Source organism: Propithecus coquereli, unplaced genomic scaffold, assembly GCF_000956105.1.
Source record: "Propithecus coquereli isolate 6110/MARCELLA unplaced genomic scaffold, Pcoq_1.0 Scaffold18, whole genome shotgun sequence".
NCBI lineage: Eukaryota > Metazoa > Chordata > Mammalia > Primates > Indriidae > Propithecus > Propithecus coquereli.
In genome coordinates, this window is record NW_012142745.1 from 1,072,060 (window position 1) to 1,091,087 (window position 19,028).

The window sequence follows — 19,028 nt, forward strand, 5'->3', positions numbered from 1 at the left end:
AGGCCGGCCCGTTTGTTTTGGCAACGCGGCGGCGGCGGGGGGCGGCGGGCGGCGGGGCTGCGGGCCGCCGGGCTGGGCTGGGCTGGCCGGGCCGGCGGGCTGCAGGGCCCCGCGGTTAGCACCCCGGCCCGGCGGTCAGGCGGCTCGGGCGGAGCGGGAGCTGCTGCCGTCTGCGGCGCAGCCCGGGGCCGAGTGAGAGGGGAAATGGAAGAGATCCGGGCTCGGGCCCCGCGCAGACCGCACCCTACCCATGTCCCTGCCTCCTGTGCGCTCGACAGCGAACCTGCAGCAAGGGCAGCACAGCCTCCTCCCCCTCGGGCGGGCGGCCCCGGCACTAGCCAGCCCTCGTCCCGCTCGCTCCTCGGCCGCGCGTCCGCCCGCTCGCTGCCCTCTGCGCCCCCTGCACTGCCTGAGTTCGCCCTCCCCGCCCGGACGCGCCCCACCCCGCCCTGGCCTCGCCTACCAGCTCCTCGCAGCTCTGGGGTGCCCCGCCAGGCGCAAACCTCCCGGACAGGAGCTGCCACCCCCACGCAGACCGCAACCCACGGCGCGGCCGGACGCGAGGGGCGGGGGGTAGTGGCCGGACCGCACAGCCGCCTACGGTGTCCCCTGCGAGGAAGCAAACCCAAAAGGCAGGAGGCTGCTCATAACCTGGCGCCGGACCCTAGCCCAGGCAACGGGCCCTCTCCGCCTGATGGAGCTGGGTTCTGTACCAACCCAGTGCACATCCCACGGCCTGAGCCTGCTGGGTGTGAAACTGGGGGTGGGGAGTGCAGCCTTTTGAAGAGTCAAACGGGGGTTTGAATTGGAAACACTGTTAAAACAAACAACATGAAGTGGCAAAGGGATAGGCCAAGACACAGAGAAGAGCAGCTAAAATGGTAACATCTAGAGAACACGGAGGACCCCCGACTGGCCATGTTAAAGAGAGGCAGCAAAGATGTCAACAACAGGAGCTTGCGAAGAATGCCCAAACATTCATAGCCACCGCACTGCTGCACAATTACTCTCTGAGATCTACATTACAAATTTAAAAGGGCGGAGAATATGTAGAGGTAGTCAGAGAAATGAACATGGGTTATGTATTTTAACATGACATTCAGGAAAGCTGAATGATTTTAGGATCCATTCTGCCAAAACAAGAAAAGGCAAATATGTTAAAAATAGAAGACACCACCACCGCAACACCAGACTATATGATTTGGTTGCAATATATTCTACGAAGTCAATAAGGATAGAAATAAAACGATGAGAAAATAAAAGTCATAAAGATTCTCATTATTACAATAATGTTAATACAGTAGGTACCATTTTATTGGTACTTGCGTGCCTGATACATGGGAGCTATTGGGTGTTATCTTCCTAAGTGTTCTACTTGCATTATCTAATTTAAACTCAATGGCCAAACGAGCTATTACTACCCATATTTCACAAATGAAAATACTGAAGTTCAGAGAAGGTAAGCCACTTAAGCAACTTGGCCATGGCCAAGCAGCAGTGATTGAAGTCCATGGGGCTGACCCAGCCGCAGGCTTCACGGGTGCAGATGCATCAGCCCCTCTCTCTGTGCGGGACTCATCCATCAGCACAACCTGTGTTTGGGGCTGAGGGAGCTTTTCACAGATTTACTTACACTCTCTGATCAGTTTTGTGAACACAAATTCAGGACTAGAAGGGACTCAAAGAGAATGTTTAATCCGAGCACTTGATAGTACAGAAAAGGAAACTGAGGCCCGCAGAAGGAAATTTAGGATGGGTCCACCAGGAGTGGAGTGGTGCCTGTGTCTTGGAAACAAAAGGATGGCCTCCTTTTCTCCCCTTTGCCCGAACTTCCTCCCCACCCCCCATGTTCTTTCTTACCTTATCATTCAGATTCTGTTTCTTAGTCATAGATTAATGTTGCTTCTTTTTCTTGAAAGCTTTCCAAGTGCTTTAACTAGTACTTCCCAGGGCTCAAGAACTATCCCCTGCAATATTCTCCATCCCCTTTCCCTGCTGTCTCCCCTACCTCAGGTTTCTGGGGCAGGGTCAATACCTCTTCCAGACCAGACAAACAGAGCTCTCTGTTGTTACAGAGCTCCAAGAAAGAAAAGCCCATAGGCTTCCAAGGTCACCTATCCCAGTGTTTAATAATAATCTTCTAGAGAAGTTGTGCCTTAAGTTCAATCTTTCTCCCTCCCTCTCTAATGCAAATTCAACCCCTTTCCTCATTTTCTGGCCTTAGTGAATCAGGCTATTATTCTGCTTATCATCCCATAGACATGGTCTTGAAGAGTTGTTAAATTCATTTTGCATCTTCTTTTCTCCAAGTGAAAGACAAGTTCTCTCAGAGGTTACTAATTTATAACCATTTTGTTAGTTTTGCCAATCATCCTCTCTTTTCTCCTCTCTTAACTGTGACTCTTTTTCTATTGGATACAAATGTGGTAAAGGTCTGATGGGCGTGGTAAAGGTCTTAAGTGCATGTGCTGCAGTGCCGCTCCGGCTTGGCATCAGGTGTGCCTCTGCGCGGCTGCCTCGTTGGCTGACATTGGGCTTCACCAAGACTAGACCCTCCTCTGCCAGGATAACTTTGGAGCAGTGTGTACTGGGTGTGTACTGGAAGAGGCAGATGGAGACTAGCATGTATCAAGCCTTTTCTCTGTGCCAGATGCTTTACACAATAAGTAAAATCTCCACAATAACCCTCTGTGCACTGCAATTATTATTCTCATTGTACAAATCTACAACTCCAAGCTCTAGAAGTAAAGTAAGGTGCCTGTGGTCCCACAGCCAGTTCCACAGCTAAAATTTGAACCCAGAGCTTCTCTACTCCAAAACTATACTTTTTTCTCAGGACATAATGGTGCTTCGAGATCTGAGTCTCAGATTGGCATCAGTCCAGTCTCCTTCAGTGGAGGAAGGGGCAGAAGAGGATGGAGATTGGAAGCACCATGGTTTCTACAGCAGTGACCTGGAGACTTTGAATCCAAGCTGGGCCTAAGGGCCTTGGTCATTTCTTGGCTGCCTTTGTTCTTAGCTGTTCGGTAGATGTAGAGTGACTTTTGAATTGGACCAGTCCCGTAGACCTATTAAACAAAGCCTGGATCTTTATCTGGTCATTGCCAGGCTCTGCCAGCAGTGAAACTGGAGAGTGGCCGTGTGCCATTCTGGAGGCTTTAATGGCCTGGGCCATCTCTTGACCCCATCATTAGGAGCAAGCTGCAGTGACAAAGCCTCATCAGGGCACTTCGAATCCAAGTCTTGGGCCTGTTGATAAAAATCACTTTCTTCTCTCCCCTTTATATCTCTTCTGCCCCTCAGCCAGCTCTATTTTGAAGAGAACAAATTTATTGCTTTGGATAATATGATTAATGTTTTGTTTAGAAAAATGAAAGTTGGAAAAATATATTGGAAACAGAGAAAAATATACCAGAGAACCTGATAATTTAAACATCTGTTTGGTAGACTACCATGTTAGTATTTTTAATATATCTTAATTTAACACTATAGTACAAATATAGAAAACTTACAGTATATAAGTATATATTCATCTATATGTGAATATATAAAAAATATAGCATATATATATATTGACACATACATACTGCCTAGATCTATTCTTTTACAGTCAACTACTCTTTTTCCTCCTTATCCTGCCACTTGACCAGATCAATGCAGCTCTAAATCCAAGGGTGCTGAGCCACAACCAGACAAGTTTCAGGAATGCAGTTAGTCAAATGTCCTCCGGTGACTCAGTGCAAGCAGCCCTGGCTCAGTAGAAAGAACACTACTAGACCTGGAGGTGGCAGACTCGTGCCTGAACTCTGTCTTTGCTACCTTCTACCTGTGTGACTTTGGGCAAGTCATTTCACTTCTCTCAACTTCAGTTTTCTCATCTATAAAATGAAAATAATATCACCTACCTCATAGAGTTGTTAGAGAGGGTTAAAAAATACAAGCTGTAAAGTACAAATGTTAGCATAATTCACTTTTAACCTCTGCTGGGTTTGCTTAGGTGTAGCAGCAGTTCTCTCATTCCTATTATCTGTCCAGGGAGGATATAGCAAGATGCTCCTGTGTGTGTGCCCCAAGATAGCAGTGGTGATTAGAAGGCCCTACATCTTTCCATTAGGGAGCATCTACCTTGACACGGTAGTGTATAGGCACATAGGATAGAAAATGCAAACAGAAAAGTAGAAGATACAGTTGTTGTCCTCAAGGAATTTACTATTTAACCTTAAAGATAAATCATGAAAGTAAATGGCAATTACAAACCACAAATGCCACTCATAAATGAGTACAGAATAATGCACTATAAACTAGATAGGTCAACACATAAGATGAATTTGGTCTAGGAGAACATGGGATTAAGAAACAATTAGCCTGGGGGTAGACCTCTTGGATGAAATCAGTTCTGAAGGAAGGAAGGGAATGACTAAAAGGAATGAAGAGGATAGTCAGGAAAGGGGACTGGTACAAGCAAGATGGTGGCCCTAGTAATGATGAAGAGCCAAGTTAGATGATCTAGGCAAGGGGGAAACCCTATCATTGCACAAAACCTTCACCAAGACCTCAGGCAGTTGACACCATTATCTTAATTTTACCAATGAGGAAACTGAGGTTCCGAGCTTGCATGTGAGGGAGTTGGAGTTGGAATCCAAGCCTGTTTGACTCCATAATAACACAGTCTCTTAGTGAGTGACTCCTAGGGCAGGCACGCTAGGTTGTTGACCTCTGTTCAAGTCAATAATTTTCTCTTCTGAATCTAAGGAACTGTTTTTTCTCTTTCAAGAGTTCTTACCTTCCTCTTTGGCTTTTAAGACTTCATTCTTTATTTGATTGACCATTTCCCCAACTGGTTGGGATCACTCAGACTTCTACTGTTGATTTTTTGAAGAATTTAGCAACTCCAAATTTGGCCTATATGCAGAAATGAAAGCATGCCTGTTTTTCAAGCCTCTGATCAGTCCAGAACACAACTGGAGGTCCAATTAGAGCCACTCAAAATTAACAATGCTTTGAAAGCTAGCTATTGATTAGAAATGGGGATGTCAAGTTGCCTTTGCCCAAATAATAAGCTCATTACAAGGTACTTCAGAGAGAGTCAGGCACTGAAGACCTTGCTTTGATGACTTTGAAAAGTTAGGAAAAGGCAGCGGAATTAGTTACAATGAGTGTTTTCCCCTCAAGTCAGGGACTAAAGATTGTGGGAAACTCTCATCTTACAGAAAAGCATTTGTGGATAGAAAAATATACATATAAATATATTTCTGTACATAAGATTATAACGTGTTTACTAATTAGTGAGTTTTATTTCTACCCTAGTGTCTCTATTTGGGAAGAAATTAGTTGCTTAATAGAAAACCTTGGAAAATGCTAGTTCAGTGACTGTTCAGTAAGGGTGGGTACCACTCTTTTAATACTCAAGTGACTCTGCTGACATGCCACCCCTTAACTACTAGTCCACCCACACTCTCTTCCTCATCCCTCCTGGTAGAGAGGGCACCCTAGGGATGCTGGGGATCTGTAGTCAAAGAAAGCAAGAAAGTAGTCACTTGCTTTTTAATAATTTGTATTCTTAGTTTCTGCAAAATGACAAATTCATTCCATTATGGTTAGCTAACAAAATGGTATTTAACCCTCACTCCCACCCTACAAAAGGTTAACCCAAATAACCAAGACTACTGTTTTATAGCCACAAATTTCTAAAACCACCCCAAGATACTGCTGACGTGAACAGGGGTGTGTGTGTGTATAATAATCTTTCTTCATTTATTCACTCAACAAAAAAAAATTTTGAGAACCTACTAAGTGCCAGACACTGTTCTAGGTGCTTGGAATGTGAGAGAACAAAAACAAAACAAAACAAAAGAATCCCTGCCCTTATGGAGCTTTATCTAGTGGGAAGGAGTTAGGGAGATAGACAATTAAAAACAAGCATAAAAGAGTAAGATATACAGATGCTCCTTGACTTACAATGGGGTTATGTCCTGACAAACACATTGTAAGTTGAAAATATCGTAAGTTGAAAATGCATTTAACACACCTAACCTATTAAACATCATAGCTTAGCCTAGCCTTCCTTAAATGTGCTCAGAACACTTACATTATCCTACAGTTGGGGAAAATCATCTACCACAAAGCCTATTTTATGATAAAGTGTTAAATATCTCATTTAATTTACTGAATACTGTACTGAAAGTGAAAAGCAGAATGGCAGTATGGGTACTCAAGATACTGTTTCTACTGAATGAGTATCGCTTTCTCATCACTATAAAGTCAAAAAATCAAAAGTCAAAGCATCATACGTTGGGGACCATCTCTAATAATAACAATATGTCAGAAGGTAATAAGGAAGGACTATGAGCAAAACACATAAAATAGGGTGAAAGAATTGGGGGTGCAGCCAGCATGTTGGGGGAGGAGGATGCAAGGTCAGAAGGCAGGTTGCTCCATTAAGTAGAATGGTTAGTACAGGCCTCACTGTGAGAAGGTGCCATCTCGGCAAAGACTTGAGAGAGGTGAAGGTTGCAACCAAGTGGATATCTAGGGGAAGAGCATTCTAGGCAGACGAAATTGGGTAGAGCAAAGGCTTGGCATGTCAGAGAAATAGCAAGGAGACCATTGTGACTGAAGAAGATAAAGCTGGGGGCCGATGGGGGGTGTGCAGCAGGGAGATGGAATGAGTGAGCTTGACTTTCTACTTTCTGATCAAGAGGGTGTTTTTCAAACTTTTTATACAGCTCAGAGTTAAGATAATTTACCCTTTAAAGAAATCTATGTATTGACATGTGAATACAGACCCAACATAGTTGAGTAACAGTAGGTAACAAAATAGTATTTATATACAGGATTCTTTAAACTTAAAAAACAAAGAGAGACTCATTGTCATAGCTCTACTTCATACACCTGGAAAAACTGGAGGGAAACTCTATCCTTTAAATATCAACTTTGGATTGTAGGCTTATTGAAAACAGGGAGTATGTCTTTGCAGCCATCCAGCAAGCATAATGCCCTTGTTCGGGGGATGCTAGTGAATAAGCACTCAGTAAATACATGGCTTGAGTTAATGTCTGTTTAATGTTTCCTGTTTCTTGTTGAATATGGGTTTCTCTATCTCATTCCCAACACATTTCCTACAAGCCTGTGCCATTCCTTTGATTCCTTTGTAGTGATCTGGAATGTTTTCCAATTGGATTTTCCTATTTGCAATTCAAGTCTATGAACAACATGAGGTTTAACCAACCAAGTGGCTTCCTAGATCCCCCTTCCTGGTCAGTAAATGGCCGTTCTTTGGAGCTTCCAATGAGGCTCTGTCTTCCTTTGGAGTTCTTCCCATTAATTATCCAAGGTGCTTAACTGTTGAAATGTTTCCCATCATCTTTAGATCATTTTGCTACCAGTTTCTCTACCTGCTTCAATTCCATTTGATGACTGCCATTAAGTTATTTTTGAGATTCCCATCCAGAAGCACGCACACCTCTTCTCTTAGATTCTCACTCCCAGGAACTGTTTCCCAGATGTCTTCTAATGGGAAGCTTAGCTCTCACCAAGCAGTCCCTGCTTCAAAATAGCTTTGATGAGTGACCCACAGGAGCCATGCTAGTCCCTGAATCATCATGCAGCACCCTAGGTGAGAAACATCCTCAAGTGTTCTCTGCTGTTGCTCCACCCCCACCCTATATGAACAGATTAAGTAAATGGTTTCATTTGGCACTGTTCTGCTATTTTCATTCTTCAAATCCTAAAAATGCACACACACTTTGACCGTTCAATAGTCCACAGTGCTGGTACTGGGGCCTCACTGCACTTCACCTCATTGACTGGTGACACCTCCAAAAGCAGTGTGGCCGCACCTTGTGCCCAGTGCTCCCTGGGTGCATGACAGCCAATTATAATACAAACTCAAAGTCAGCCACTTCACAAGCAGAGTGCCCTAGCAAGAGGAGCCTTCTCTGCCTTTTGCTGAACATATCATTGTGTTAAATTTTCCCTTTAGCACAATCCAGACACTGCACTTTTTAAATTCAAAATACCACTGTACAGCTTTTCCTTCTTTAATGATCTATTGCCTTTGACCTGCTATTCTAATTACGTAAATTATCCTGCCACATTTAATTCATACCTGTTACAGAAAGCAACTCAATGGAAAACCACCAGAAAACCACTCAAGTTGGGTCATCACTATCACCTTCATATATCATCACACTATTATTATTGATATTGCTGTTAGGTTACTAATGAAACAGAAAATGTTTATTACCAGCCAACTAGTACCTTCCCACTCCTCCCATATGTGACATAGGACCAATTGTGCCTTGGGAGCACCAGGTGGCAATAATAATGAAACTGGCAGTCTCCCCTTCTCACGTGGTGTTAGGCTTTTTCTGTCTTGAGTAAGGAAGCTCCTTAGCACCCAGGATTCCCAGCAGTCCTGCTCTTGACCCCTGAGCAAGACCCACACCCTGCAGGGCTTCCCTACCGGCTTCAACCCTTCTCCCCACCCCCTGCTCACCCTTCAAGGCCTGAGGTGGGAGGGAAAGGCAGGATGGAGTGCCAGGCAAGAGGATTACCCTTCCCCTACTCCATTCCCCCCTCTCCTGTCACCGATTTCTGACTGGCCCTCGATCCTATCAGGGGTCCATAAAGCTAGGAGGACTCTGGCCCGGGAGGGGGGGGTAGGGGTTAGGCAAACAGGCCAGGGAGGCAGTTGGTTGAAATTTAACCACAATATTCTTGGTCTCTATTGTTCTGAGTGAGGCCCAATATTTCCACAGCAGGATTATAGGATCTGATTAACCATGTTAGACAACAATGCTGAGCTGGGATGGGCTTCCCCTTCCAGCTGCCAATATGAAAAAGTAAATACAACACCCAGATTTCAGAAGGGACTCTCAGCAGCCCCCGAACCCTACTTCCCAATTCGCACCCCACTACTGTTTCTGGCCCCAAAATGGGGGAGGGAGGAAGAGTGTGGCACTGCACGCTCCCTTAACTACTGGCCCTTGGCCCAGCAGGACGAGTAATCCTGGCACAATCTTCCCAGGTGAGTCAATGGCTGTGTGCTCCCCACACCCTGGAGTTCTTCCAATGTCTCTTCCGGGTTCCCCTGGTAGGCTAGCCCAGATTCTCCAGAACCCATGAGAGTTGGGTGCTGGAAGGCTAGCACTCATCCAAAGGGGTCTGGGGGGTGGAAGGATAACAAAATCTGTTGGGCTCCAGATAGAGAAACTGAGTGAGGGTGGGACTTAATAACTCAAAACGGCCACTAAGCCTTTGCTAGAGTACTTTGGTGTTACCCAATGACTTCCTATGTGTCAGGGTGGAGAAATGAGACCCCGGAACTGAGGGGCTACACAAAAGAGCACTGTACTGAAAGTTTCAAAAGACAGGAAAGTATTCCTCCAAAGGTTCTGGGATGAAAAAGAGGAAAGATGGACTTCTAGCTCCTCAAATAAGAGGGGTCCCTTCCCCTCACACACAGACAAGCTACCTCACACCCTCCCCTCACTAGATGTTTCCCCTCATGGTGGATCTTCTGAGGCCCTGGCCAAGAGAACAAGGAAGAAACAGAGCAACAAGGAGCCCTGGGCCAGAGTATCCTGTGGCAGCTTCCGGGGGGGCGGTCACAGCAACTAGGGAACCCCCTTCCTTCCAAAGTGTGGGCTCCCTTCTCTTCCTGCCTTCCCCTCTGTGCCTAAGGACCTAGTATAGTCCAGTACAATTTTGCCAGCCCACACATCTATGGGTGTTAGTAACAGGGAATAGGAACTGGGTTCTTGAGCTCTGAGTGTGGGGGCTTCCTTGCAGTATGTCACTTACTCCTCCTGAAGTCTCTTCTTCAGGAAAATCAGAAGATAGGAAGACTTCAGAGCAGAGCTTAGAAAAACATATCCTGAAAAACATATCAAAACCCAGTTAACAAAGTTGTACCCTTTAATAGTATACCACCACAGTGATATTTTCCAATTTAGGATTAAAAACTGATCCTGTTCTCAAACAATATAATCTAAAGAAAGGATGAAAACCAAAAAAACACAACGGAAATGTGTCTATCAGCACAGACTACATTAACAGCACAAATAGTGAGGGGAAAGCAGAACAGATCAAATGAGTTTACCCTATCACAAGGGTCATCGAGAGGATTCAGGTTGCCCCTATACTCTCTGCAGCAAAGCTTCCTAGTTTTCTAAGTAGGAGAAAATGAGGAACGGAGTTAGTGGAGAGAAGAAACTGCCGCTGGTGACAATGTCAGGAACGAGACCAAACCCAGAACCAGGAGGAGAGGCACAGCCTTTTCCATTCCCCACTCCTCCCGCCATCTCTGTGCAGAGAGGACACAGGGGCTCCTGCTTATCTCCCACCAGACCTGGGCTAAGGAGGAGGTAAAGCCGTGGGAAAATGGGAGGTTTAAGTGAACAGGAAGGAAAGAAAAGGGAGTCCAAACGTACCACAGGATAAAAACGAGCAGCAGTAGGGCTGAGCACTCAGGAGATGCGAGCATCTCTCCTCCCCCAGCGCTGACTGGAGGTGCGCTGCCCCAGGCCTACAGAAGGATCGTAGTCGGAGTGGGGGGACGCTTTCCCAGTCCAGAGCATAGGAGCACAGGTCTCACCCTTTGCCACTGTACACCCCTGGAATTCCAGGGCTAGCTCCTCAGAACTCGGGGGAAGATGGAGACTAGAGAGTTTCTTCCTCCCTTCTCAATAACTTTCTATCCTTTGGAAACACTCCTTGATCTGGGAGACTGGCTGCCTGGTGACAGAAGAGAATGACCCTGGTGGGATTTTCTAGGACCCGGCTTGGGCTCTGCTTTTAAGGGTCACTGGCAAAGCCCCCAGTGAGGCATGAGAAAAGGAGGTGCTACTCAGGTAGAGTGCAAAGGGATGAGGCTTTCTCTCCCAGCAAAGTGTGCCTGTCTTAGCCGACTGTGGGGGGACCAGCCAGCAAGGCCAAGTAGGCCTTGCAACCTAGGTGGCGCTATTTCTCTACTTTTTAGGTCAAATTCCTGCAAGAACTTCCTAGAGGTCCCAAGTCCTGCTCCTGGTTTGCTGGCTTGCTCGTGTAAACCACCTTATATTATTTTTTTTTCTAAAAATACTCCAAAGCAATTGAAAGAGTCCCTTCTCCCACCAGCCAGCCCCTGGCCCCAGCCCCGGCCCCGGGGAGCGGGCGGGTAGGCGGGGAGGTGGGCCACTGCTTTATTAAACACAGGGAAAACTAATATTTACGGAATAAAATTTATGGAGCAGCCACGAGAATTCGACCCTTTTATGTGCATGTGGAGTGGGGGTTGGGCCAGGCTGGGGGCCTCAGGGAGGGGCCCAAGCCAGGGGGCAGGGCTGGAATACAGCCTGGCTAGGCCAATTTGTCAAAGCAGGGATTTCCCTGGAGTTGCCTTGGGATGAATGATTCTCAACCACCACCCCTAGCTTTGGGGGGTAAGGGCTTCAGGGCAAAAATGCCTGAGTCAGGGCCTCTGGCAGCAATGTTTCTCTAAGGACCTATTTAAGCAATACCCTGGTGGAGGCAGCGACCCTTGGGAATAAAGGGGGCAGTGGCAGGAAGGTTCCTAGGTGTACTCTTAACCTTTTTAAAAAGTCATGCGTTCTTTTGAGAACATGAACAAAGTTATGCTTTTAGGGTTTTACCTACAATTTTAGGGGATTCACAGGCCCCTGGGTCCCCTATGATTACAAATGCCTGCTCTTGAGACTGTGCTCTGAGAACACAGGGGAGTACCCAGGGTGAAGAACCCATATTCTCTCCAAGCTTGCTGAGGAGGCCTTTCCATTTTCCATATGGTCTCACGCCCTGTGGACACTGAAATCTGGCTATCTAAATTGTGCTGAAAAGAAACGAAAGCAGAAAGCGAGCCAGCTGATAGATGGCTTTTACACAGTTCCCAATTCACTTTGATGACCATCAGGACCACAGGGCACACGCTGGGGGACTGTGGTCTAGTGGTAAAGAAAAGTTATCAGCAGCAACTGGGAACGAGCCAGGGTGGAGCTTTCAGACTCTACCACCAGGAAAAGGCCAGGGGGTAAGTCCTGGAGTCTTCGAGGGCTCCTGCCTTGCAGAGCCACGGGGAGTACAACATCCTCTTAAAAGGAGGCAGGAGCATAGGATAGTGACGGTTACAGTGGAAGATTGGAAAGACAGACCTGACATCCTTCTGGGAAATGTTTTCATTAATGTATATACTAATGCTGTGTGGGTTCAGATTCTGGCTGTCACTACCTTTGATAAGTCACTTAATCACTTCAAGAAAGCCAATTTCCTAGTGGGTTAGCAGTGTCTTCCTGATACGAGGTTGTGAGGATTCAATGTCAGGCATATATTAGAGTAGCTGGTATACATTAACTACTCGATAAATGTTAGTTGTTTATTATTGTTGTTCATATTACAATAATTATTTTATTATTGTTTGATCATCCTCTCCCCATGACTTGACATCAGGACAGAAACACCAGTCCCAGCTAGAGAGGACATATGAATACGGAGGCATTTGGCCATCAAAAGTAAATAAACCAGAGAAGCCCTCTGTATTATTCTCCTGACCCCTTCCTCTATCTAATAGTTCCCCATGAACGAGTTCTACTTTTGTTCCTGTCTCTCCAGGGTAAAGTTTCAGATGGTCTTACCTACAGAGGAAAACCTAGCAGAGAAGGTCAAGGGACTTGGCCAATCCCGGGGTGCTAAAGAGTTGACTCTCCTGTCTCTGATCCTGCCTCTCTCACGCAGCCTGTGCATTTTTTCCTGCTCGGCACTATTAGTTCTAGAAGCCAATTCTGTTGTCCCTGGGAACTCCGGTGGCCATTTCCTGTTCCTGTCATCTTTTCCTATCTTTCCTAGTTCTTCTAGTTACATGTTATTTGAAGTGGAGTGGAGAACAAGAAAGTAAAAATTCCTTTTTCTCCCACTCCAGTGGGAACCTACCTCAGCCCTAGTGCTTGAAGCTCTTTGTAATTTCATCCCACATTGTGGTTTAACCTGTTGTCTACGCCTTGGAAACAAACAGAAAAACATATCCAAGTTTGGCATAGGAGAGCAGCAGTCACTTGTCTGTCTTGTGCCCACCATGAAGAGAGTTCTTGAGACCAAAGTTTCTGAATGGAGGCTTAGCTTAGGCCTTAGCAAAGAAGTTGAAGAAGAATCTGAAGTATGGGACTGAGGGCACAGACTCATCCACAGAAAACAGTGAGGTGGAGCCCAGTGAAGTGAGGTGGCTTATGAGTTTCACAGAATAAGTGATCTCAAAAGCAGGGGAGTGCGAGTGCTTTTTATTCCACACTAAAGAGAGAAGGGGGTCTCCGAGGAGCATCTGGGACTGGCTAGATACTCTTGAGAAAGATAGCCATGGCTTCCTGAGCATGTCATGCCTTTTTGCTGACCTGCCTAAAGTCCTCCACAGCAGGGTCCTGGGTCTAGAGAATCTCCACCAAAAGAGCAGAGGGCATGAGATTCTCAGAGACTGGCTTCTGCTTGAATAGGGAAGGCCAAGGCCCAAAGGGTTGGAGCCAAGCTTCCCTTGGTTGGTTAACAGTCCTCATTCAGGTGGCCTGTCAACATGAACTTCAGTTCTCTTGCCCTTATAGTGGACTTCTGACTACATAACCCTGTTTTAGAGATGTTTCTGTCATGCGAGTTTCTTTGAAGGAAAAGTTTGGAGGCTATTCTCCAAGGCCATCCTCAGCAGCTGAGACCACACCAGGTTAACTAAAGAGCCCCCTCGGCTTCTTCCTCTTGAGCTTTGACAGCTGAGGTCTCTGCACAGGGCCTGAAGTACCCTAGAAAAAAAGGAACCCAAGTTAATAGGGGTTTTGAAGCAGTTCCACTTAATTTAGGAAAGGAACTTTCTTCTTCTCATGGCTCCTAGCTAGGATGAGACCTTCCTGAAGTATCTGACATGGCTGTTTTGAAGACTATGTCAGTCAGGAATTGTGATATGAGACTCTGAGCAGGAGATGCATATATCCCTTCCCCCCAGCAAACAACCTCACAGACCACCACTGGGAGTGGGATAAAGTGAAAAGGGAGTCAAGGCTCATCATTTAGTACTAGAACTGCAGAGAGGAGCCAACAAGGAAAGATGTGACAGACCATGACTCTCCATCTAGACATCCACAATTTGGATGCCTGGTCACAAATATCCCTCAATGTTGTTGAGGCAATGTCAACTAAGTGGCAATTATAGGAACCACTGGCTCAGGGGCTATAGATGTCAACTCCCCCAGCTCTCAGAACGCCACCCAGGAAGCTGCTCATGACTCACTGTGGGCTCTTTCTGCAGCGCTGAGAGGGCTGGTGCTGAGGAGACCGGTTGCTCTGGCTGGTTCAGAAATTGGCTATCAATTCCCTGCAGGAAGGTACTGCTTGAGGTCTGAGGGTCTCCTGAAATCACAATGATCAATAGAAGATAGTGATAAATTCCCTCTTCTTACCAGGAGGACATTAGCATTTATCAAGAATTCTGATAAAGGCCAGGGTTTGGTACTGGATTTCCAGCTACCTTTCGGAAAGCCCCGTTTCTATTACACAATGAAGACTCCCCAAGCCCACTTTCAGCAGGTAGGATAAGAGTTTCCTTGACTCAAAATAGCCAACTGTTTTTCTACACATTCCCTGACACATTACAGGTAGGGAGAATAATCTTCCTCCCGGTTCTCTCACTAACCCTTCTAACCACCTATACTAGTGCCATCTAATAGAACTTTCTATAATGATGGACATGTTCTGTATCTGCACTGTCCAACTTGGTAGCCACTAGCCTCATGTGGCTACCCTGAGTACTTGAAATATGGCTAGTGCAAATGAGGAAATAAATTTTTAATTTTTTAAATTTTTATTCATTTAAATTTAAATAGTCACACATGGCTAGAGCAATCATATTGGACAGCACGAAGCCAGACCCTAACTCTAACCTCAGGCAGACCAGGCACCTCTGGATACTCACCAATGTCTTGATGCTTCTGTCCCACTTGGACCTCTTGTTTGGTGACTGCCACGTACAGACTCTGCAGATTCAGGACAAAGGGTCTTCCATCACCAATGTTGCATGCCTCTGGTAGTTTCTGTAGAGGAAAGAAGATGCTGTCACTGGTTACACTGTACATAGCCAGAGAAAAGAGATCTGATCCCACTGGCAGAAATGGCATCACCCCCAGACAAATTTATATAAAGCAGTTATATCCAATAGAGGACGTCCATATCCAAGCCTGTTGGGACCAATATAAAGGCTTCTTGGGAGGTCTTCTCCTCCGAAGGGCAACTCCAAACATGTATCTATGTTTCCCATGAATACCCCATAGGTCTCTAGGCTCTTTCTTCCAAAGGGATGACTTCTCAGAGGGCAGTTTTAGGAAATCATCTTCCCTACATTGTCCCTGAGTTGTACAGATGACTATTTTGTACAGATTCCTAAACTTCCACACTAGAGAGAGAAAAGGGATAAAATCTAGGACAGGGGAGAGAGACACAAGAAAAAATGATGGAGTTATCTGGCTCAGTCAGAGGAGCTGGGAGAAATAAAGTCGACAGAGCTTTTGAGGCCCACCTGCCATTTTACATTCCCCACTGCAATCCCACTGTGCTTTACTAGAACCCACACTCTCAGAGGGGGTGATATTTCCCCCAAAGGGGTGAAAACTGGTTCTTGAGGGGTGAAAAAACATACTATTTTAAAATATAAAGCACAGATATACACACGGTACACAGATTTTTGGCATATCTGTGGCATTAAAATTTCCTTAGAGGGAGTGATTGGGGGGAAAAAAGTCTTAAAAGGTTCCTTAGAGAAGTGATAATGAAAAAAGGACTAAGAAACACTGCTACAAGTACATTATATTTATCTGTTTCCTTCACCATGGAATGAACTGTGGTTTTATATCCACAGCAAAATGCTTTGTCTAGTTGTAGTTTCATATACTTGGCTGAACTGAGTTGAAGTAATAGCTGAAGACCGAACAAAGTACAATAAAAATGAGATGAAAGAGTGTGGTGTCCTGCGATCCCAAACCTGGCTGCACTTTAGAATCTTGGAAAGGGCCCAGAACAACGTCACTTGTCCCTATGCATGCAAATCATCATGGTTCCCAGCCCAGTTAGCCGGTCCCCAAGAGCAGCCATGTCGGCAGCTCACGTGGGAACCCACCCGAACCCTGGATTGGCCCGTATCTCGTATCAAGGGCACATTTTCTGTGCTACAAGGGCATTCATTTCTGAAAACCCTCTGTGGGAGAAGAATGAAAGAGAAAGTATGAGGGGCAGGGAAGCAGGTGCTGAATCACAGTCAGGATTATGCGGTTATCTTTCCTTGAGTGTGGAGGTGGCTGAAAAGCTTGTTGATCAAACGTCACATACCTTTCTACTTCAACTCTACCCCCATAATGACTGTACCAGGCTTCGACTGTCACTGGAAACTACAGACAACGAACCAGGAGCCTTGAGTCCAAACTTGCCTCTGGCAGTTATTGCTCAGGAGTGCAGAGCCCTCTTCCCTAGGGCTCTCTAAGGAACATACCGAAACGGGGAAGGCAACCTTCAGGCCACACCACCTCCACCCTGCCTCACTCTCCTTCCCAGGCTCAGCTCTCTACCCCCCAAGCCACGGCCTCCAAAAGAAGGTCTTCTCATCTGTAGCCAGAGAGCCCTGCTAGTGGAGAGGCAGACAGCTGTTCTCCTTCCCCGTATCTTGAGTCTCTAGGATCTCCCTTCACATTGCCCAAGAAATGTAGCCTCGCTTAGGGTCACTCACACACAGCTTGGTAGGCAGTGTGCTGTCTTTTCAAGTGGGTTAAGCAGAATGAGGCAATCTAGGGGCATTTCTCTGTCTATGGAACTAAACAGACGCATAAATTTCCCAGGGCCATCTTTACCCAGCTTGTGTATTTAACCTCAAAGTGAAGCACCAGAAGTGAGTGTCCATTAAAGCCAGTGCTGCCCTGGATCTAATGGCGCTTTCTCTATCCTTCCCCTTCTCAGAGAGATCTGGTCCTGCAGTTGCTGGCAAAGATATTCCACCAGGGTATCTGTTCTCAGAAAAGTACTAGGAACAGAATATTGCTATTATTTGCTGAGTACTCATTGTGTGCTAGGCACTGCCCTAAGAACTTTAAATGTATTAACCTGTTTTTGTCTTATTTACTACTATTTCCCTGGCCTCTAGAACATCCCCTAGTCCATGATAGGGGCTTAATAACTACTTGGGAATGAATGAACGTAGTACGCACTAGCTGACCCCATCTGGCTAAGGTACTTAGTCAAAACTAGGAAGTGGTGGAGCAGGGTTAGAATCCAGGCAGTCTGACTTCAGGGCTTATACATATAATAACAACTCTATTTACTTCTCTGAACAACAGAATTTTAGTCAAAAGGGCAGTCCAGCCTCTACCAGGATCACAGCCTACAATCCCTCACATCCCGAATCCTCTGCCATCCAGCTAAGGAACAAATTCCCTAAGGTGACAAGAAAAAAAGAGGCAGGTGGTCTGGACTGGTACTTTAAGGGCTGAGAGACTATACCCTTAATCCCATTCTAGCTGTTTCTTATCATCATGGATTCTTTGGGCATCTCAGAATATGCTAGGGAAGACAGGTAGAGCGGCCTGAGCTTGGGAAGCAGAAACATTAGCTCCTTGGGCAGGACAATGGCAGGGGCTGGCTGGGGCAGGCGGCAGAGATCAAAGGGAGAATGCTGGAGTCAGGACTAAGCAAAGCAAATAGTACCCCCTGCTATAAGTACGATTGAGCCAGGAGCACAGTGTACCAGTCACAAAGCGGGTCACTGCCCAGAGTGGGGCGGGAAAGAAGAGTCAGGTCAGCCTATTCATATAACGTGTTCATCTGATTAAGCCAGAATCAATTCTAGTCAGCAAAAAGGTTACCGAGATTCTACTGTACGCCAAGCACTGCAGGACTGGGGGCGGGGCAAACAGGTGCATCAATCTTTCCCTCCTCATAATAGGCCTGAGTTAATGCAAAGATAAACAAGTCAAGCGTCCCTACCTCAGAGTTCATATTTGCATGCGGGAAATAGGTAGATATCATGTTGTCTTGTTTTTGTTCTGTTTTCTGTGACTTGCTAAAACAGAGTGATAAACAAAGGGTAACAGGAACCCAGAGAAGAAGAAAGGGATAAATTTTGACTAAGAGTCCTGCAAAAAGCTTCAGAGGTGGTGACATCAAGGTAAGCCCTGCAAGGTTAGATTCCAAGAGTGCTGGAAGTTTGTGAAGCACAAAGGTGTGAAAAGACAGGATGTGTGGATATATCTTATGGGAAATGAGACTAGACAGCTAAGTTCACATTCACTAGACTGGCTGCAAAAGACTTCGTTTTCTGAATTAAGGTTGCACCCCTGCGAATTTCCTTTTGTTTCATAAAGTGGCTTTCTCTACTATATAACTGTTTGCCAAAGCTTCCCTATCTCCAAACTAATATTGATACAATGATGATGAATCAGAAGCTTCCTCTCGGTTTCCCTCTTTAGGCTCTCTGTTACATTGACTTAAACTCTTTGAGTACTTCTTGACTACTTACTTCTAGTACAAAGCCACAAGACCTATTTTACTCTCCCATCTCCAATTCACTAAGACTTTGGATCCTGCTATACAGCCATATCAGAAACTTTAGGAAAACCAAAGTTACAGAAACCCTATAGGGCATTTTATTTTCCCTTCATGTCCCTACTTAAGCCCATTTTGGTTCCTAGGGCCTAAACTTCCCATAACTCTCTTAGTCAAGTCTGAAACTCATTCCCAGTGGTCCAGAAATTCTAAGACTCCCTCAGGATTTGCTGGAGAGATCCCAACTGCCACTTGCAACTAGAATTAAGTGGTTTGCCTGGCCTCCCCATTCTCACCCCTCCTTTCCTCTGAGACTGTTTCAGAAAAGAAACTTTTAGACCTGTTCAGTGGCTCATGCCTGTAATCCCAGCAATTTGGGAGGCCAAGGCAGGAGGATTGCTTAAGACTAGGAGTTGGACACCAACTTGGGCAACATAGCGAGACCTCGTCTCAAAAAAAAAAAGGCCGGGCGCGGTGGC

The 19,028-nt window shown here is 45.8% G+C and overlaps 1 protein-coding gene across 2 annotated transcripts in view; it reads right to left on the reverse strand.

Annotated features, from left to right (window-relative positions):
• Positions 1 to 13,261: 13,261 nt before the first annotated feature.
• The window catches only part of NHEJ1 (nonhomologous end-joining factor 1), an 83,070-nt gene continuing 77,303 nt past the window's right edge, over positions 13,262 to 19,028 (reverse strand). Inside the window, exons 6-8 of one of the 2 annotated variants that reach the window (XM_012642559.1) lie at positions 14,942 to 15,059; positions 14,261 to 14,379; positions 13,262 to 13,775 (exon numbers count right to left, since the gene is read on the reverse strand). In XM_012642559.1, the coding sequence (XP_012498013.1) occupies positions 13,701 to 13,775; positions 14,261 to 14,379; positions 14,942 to 15,059 (312 nt within the window). In that variant the 3' untranslated portion in view covers positions 13,262 to 13,700. The remainder of the gene's footprint in view (positions 13,776 to 14,260; positions 14,380 to 14,941; positions 15,060 to 19,028) is intronic. The other variant, XM_012642560.1, reaches the window with a different exon arrangement.